At 65.7% G+C, this 3,980-nt stretch overlaps 1 protein-coding gene across 1 annotated transcript; it reads left to right on the plus strand.

Annotated features, from left to right (window-relative positions):
• The first annotated feature begins 563 nt into the window (after nucleotides 1–563).
• On the plus strand, nucleotides 564–3,612 carry LOC109252884 (tetrapeptide repeat homeobox protein 2-like). The gene is made up of 4 exons (XM_019425352.2): nucleotides 564–746; nucleotides 1,138–1,256; nucleotides 2,264–2,450; nucleotides 2,972–3,612. Exons 1-4 carry the CDS (start codon nucleotides 564–566, stop codon nucleotides 3,578–3,580), a joined length of 1,098 nt encoding a protein of 365 aa, XP_019280897.2. The 3' UTR covers nucleotides 3,581–3,612.
• The last annotated feature ends 368 nt before the right edge of the window (nucleotides 3,613–3,980 follow it).

The raw sequence follows: 3,980 nt of genomic DNA on the forward strand, positions 1-3,980 counted from the left end.
GGCTCTCAGGTGTCTGTGATGAAAGGCTAGTCCCGCAGCCCCAAACAAGCCCCATCCAGATACCTCCCTGCACCGGGAACCCATCACTGACGACACCAGGGCTAGCGGTGGCTGTTTTCCAGGGTATCTTCTGGAAAGTCTGGTCCGTGGTGCCTCAAGGTCAGCGGTCTGCAGGATCTCGAGGGGAGTAGGATAGTTCTGCTACAAACTGTGGGGTGTAGGCAGCGAGCAAGAAGCTGGAAGCAAGTTAACCCTAATGACCAGTGTGAGGGGCCCCCAGGTGGCTCAGGTCATGATCTCACGGTTTGTGGGTTCGAGCCCCGCATCGGGTTCTCTGCCGTCAGTGCAGAACCTGCTTTGGATTCTCTGTTCCCCCTCTCTCTCTGCCCCTCCCCGACTTGTGCTCTCCCTCAAAAACAAATAACCATTAAAAAAAAAAGGAGAGGAAAAAGAAAGACCCACGTGAGCACCGTCACAACGCCACCAGTACACCCAGGCACGACCCCTCTTCTCGATCTGGGCCAATCTCATCAACAAAATGGTACATTTAATTTCTATTAAACATGAGAGACAAGGCGGCCTCTGGGCACATCTTAAAGACCAAGGACATTGCTAGAGGATCCCTCGTTGACTTCAGAGCCCTCGGCTTGGTGACCCCTGTGTTCCCACCTGCCCAAGAAGGAGAAACAACGTCCAGTGAAGGCGGAATGTTGCCGGAAAGGAAGGAGCACGGAGGCGCACTGACGGTGTGATGGCACCGTGAGATGCTCGGGCAGCTCAGGGGAGCGAGGTCAACCTTGAACAACGAGATCCCTCTGCCACCTATGATTCGGTGCGCGATCGGCTATTTAACCTTCATCTAGCACTGATGATCATAAGAGGCCCCCCACTGCCCGGGAACTGAGGCTTGTAAGTTGCGTGCTTCCCGGACTCGAGTCCTGAGCAGACCCCAGGCCAGCGAGGAGCTCAGCCTGAGGTCTAGATGTGGGTCTATGCAGCTGGGGGGGGGGGGGGAGGGGGCTGGGCCCCTGTGACCCCAGCTCCTGAGTCCAGCACCTAAGGCAGCCCCAGCTCATTCATTCACAAAGACACGGGGGCAGCCATCCACCTGCTCCCCCATTGGCCTTCATCCCATAGGAAGACCAGCACGGACCCCGAGCCATCACCGGGGCCACGTGTCTGAGCACCCGCCCCGTCCAGGACTTGGGGGGAGACTCGGAGAAGGGACCAGAGGGCGAGCGTGGTGTTGGGGGCCAGCGGGGAGGCTGCTGGACCAACCAGGCGGGAGAGGAGGGGGCTGGACAAAGAGGCAGGGGGGAGGGGCCTCCAGGACTGGGGGGAGGGGACAACACCCGGGGCACTGGCTGGAGGGGCCCTTTCCTGGGCTGGGGACCCCCACAAGGGGCAATGCGGGGTTCCCTGGGCTAGAGCCCTCTGAGGGAGGGACCAAGACTCTCTGGCCACTGAGGCCCCAGCCCCCAGGCCCCAGCCCAGGGCCTGGGTATCCAGAAGCTGCTCAGTAAGGAAAGGATTACTCCATCCTGGGACTCCTCCGGGGGCGGGGCTGAGGGTGGGGAGAGAGGGAGAGTCCCAGGACCCTCAGGGTGTGTCTGGGTGGGCACGGCAGGTAGGTGGGATTTAAGGCCCCGGTGGGGTGGGCAGGGCCCCACACACAGGCAGCGGACCAGCGGGCAGGATGCAGGAGCCAGGCTCCCCTGAGGGTGCGCCTGGGCCTGAGCCAGGGGCTGGGGCTGGGCTGTGGGGGCGGCCGCTGGGGCTGAGGCTGGGGAGGCCTCTGGGCCTCCAGAGGAGGCCCCCCGTGTTGGGAAGGGCGTCCCGCACCGTACTGTGGGGACTTCGTGGGGCCGGGACAGAGGGCCTGGTGCATGGCCGCCCCCTCTGAGGGTCAGGGTGGCTCTGGCCCTGGATGGGAGGGGCTGGGGGGCCAGGCGAGGTGGGAGCCCGCCTGCCTGGGGCAGCGGCCTGGCTGGGCCTGGGGAGCTCATCCTGCCTGCCTTCTGCCGCCGTGGGTGCTGGAATCACAAGACAGCCGTTACTGCGCCCATTTCAAAGATGTGCCCGCTGAGGCCCCGACGGGCACAGAGACTTGGGCTGGGCCGTGAGAGCCAGGGCCCGACCCCAGGGCGTCGGGTCCAGCTGCCACCTCATGCACGGCCGTGCCTCCCACCTGCTGGTCGGGGCCTGGCCCGGCCAGGGGGAGGGTCTTTGGTGGGCGGGGGGCCCTCTGTTGGGCTTGTCTGAGCCCGTTTCTCCTCGGGTCAGGCCCCCCCTCAGCCCGAACGCTCCCGAGGCCCCGGAAGAAGCGCACCGTGTACCTCAAGGAACAGCTGCAGGAGCTGGAGAAACACTTCTGGGCCAACCGGTACCCGAGCTACCAGGAACGCGTGGCCCTGGCAGCCAGGCTCAACCTGGACGAGCACCAAGTGCAGGTAGGACCCCGCCCCCCTCCGTCCCCACTGGCCACAGGGTCCACTAGGAAGGTGGCACTCCTCCGGCTGGACCACCTGCCGTCTGTCCCGGGCTACAGGGGAGAAGGCAAGCCAGAGGGTCCCAGGGCTCCCCTGGCTCACAGGGCTAGCAAGGGGCCCCCTGTGGGGACTCAGGGCGGACCCCAGGCTCACCGCCACCCTGTGCTGCGCGAACCAGCCGGCATGAGCCCGCCCAGACTGACGGCCCGCTGGGTGTCCGGGCACCAGAGCTCAGGGCCTCTGCGAAGGCGGGGGACCCTCTGGGGCAGGCCCCTTCCTGGCCCCGGGGCTCCCGGGTGTCCAAGCCCCGCCCCCACTGCCCCCTGCATCCTCGGGGGACCTTGAATTGGGCTCCGGGGGGCCCCTAGGGAGAGCTCTGCGGCTGCCGTGTCTCCTGAGCCTCCCCACACCTGGGACAGAGGCGGGGAGGTGCCCCTGCCTAGCCCGTTTACACCTCCGCCTTGTCCCCTCGGCCCCTCCAGGTGTGGTTCAAGAACCGCCGGGCCAAGCACTCCAGCCTGCAGGGACCGCCCAAAGGGCGAGGTCGGGGAGCCAGCGCGCCCGGGGGCCGCGGAGCCGGCGTCCCCCAATGTGTCCCTGCCCCTCCCCCCGTCCTTGTTCCCGCCCATGTCCCTGAGCACGCCCCGGTCGGGGTCCCTGTCCCTGCTGGCCCCGCGTTCCCTGGGGGCCCAGGCGCCTGTCACCCCGCTCCGCACAGCCCCCGGAGGATCCCCCCCGCGGCAGAGCCTGGCACCTGCAGCCGGAGCGCCGCCCCGAGGGCCGGGCAGGGCTCCCAGGGGTCCATCCAGGCTGCACCAACCCCGGCCCCGGCCCCGGCTCCCGCCCCCGCCCGGCTTCAGGGCTGCTCCGTCTCAGACATCTGGCCAGACGCCGGCTGCGTGCTAGCCCCCAATTTCACAGCGGTCGTCTCCCCCCAAGACCCCTTGGAGGGATCCCCTTTCCCCTTGATGGCCCAGTCCCAGGAGGGAGAAGACCCTGCAGAGGACAGAGACTCGGACTCTGCTACTAAATTTATAGGCGAATCTGTCTCCGAAAAGCCCTGCAGTTCCCACGGTGCCAGAGGGGACTAAGGTGTCGTAGGCTTGCGCGCCCATCGCGTCCACGTGGGTGCGGACCTGGCCGGCGGGGGTCGGGCTGCATGCACATCGGATCATCAGTCCTCCTGCCATCCCACCTGTGGAGGCGGCATCTTGTGGTCACTGTGTGGCCACCCAACATCGCGCGGCTCAGGTGTCCCCGCATTTAGGGCGCACGTGGGCGTTTCGGTGGGTTCCCAGGTCTGGCGTGGAACTCCTTGCTCCCAGCGTCTGTTTCGCGGATGCTCGGAGCGCTTCCTCTGCAGGCCTGGGGCAACCTCACTGGGAATTTAATCGAAATCGCATCAAATCCATAAATGGTTTGAGGACAAACCGACATCTTTCCAACAGGGGGCTTTCCAACCTGAGCATATAACTCAACTCGTTCATTTGG

Source organism: Panthera pardus, unplaced genomic scaffold (genome assembly GCF_024362965.1).
Source record: "Panthera pardus isolate Hobbes unplaced genomic scaffold, ASM2436296v1 HiC_scaffold_18, whole genome shotgun sequence".
NCBI lineage: Eukaryota > Metazoa > Chordata > Mammalia > Carnivora > Felidae > Panthera > Panthera pardus.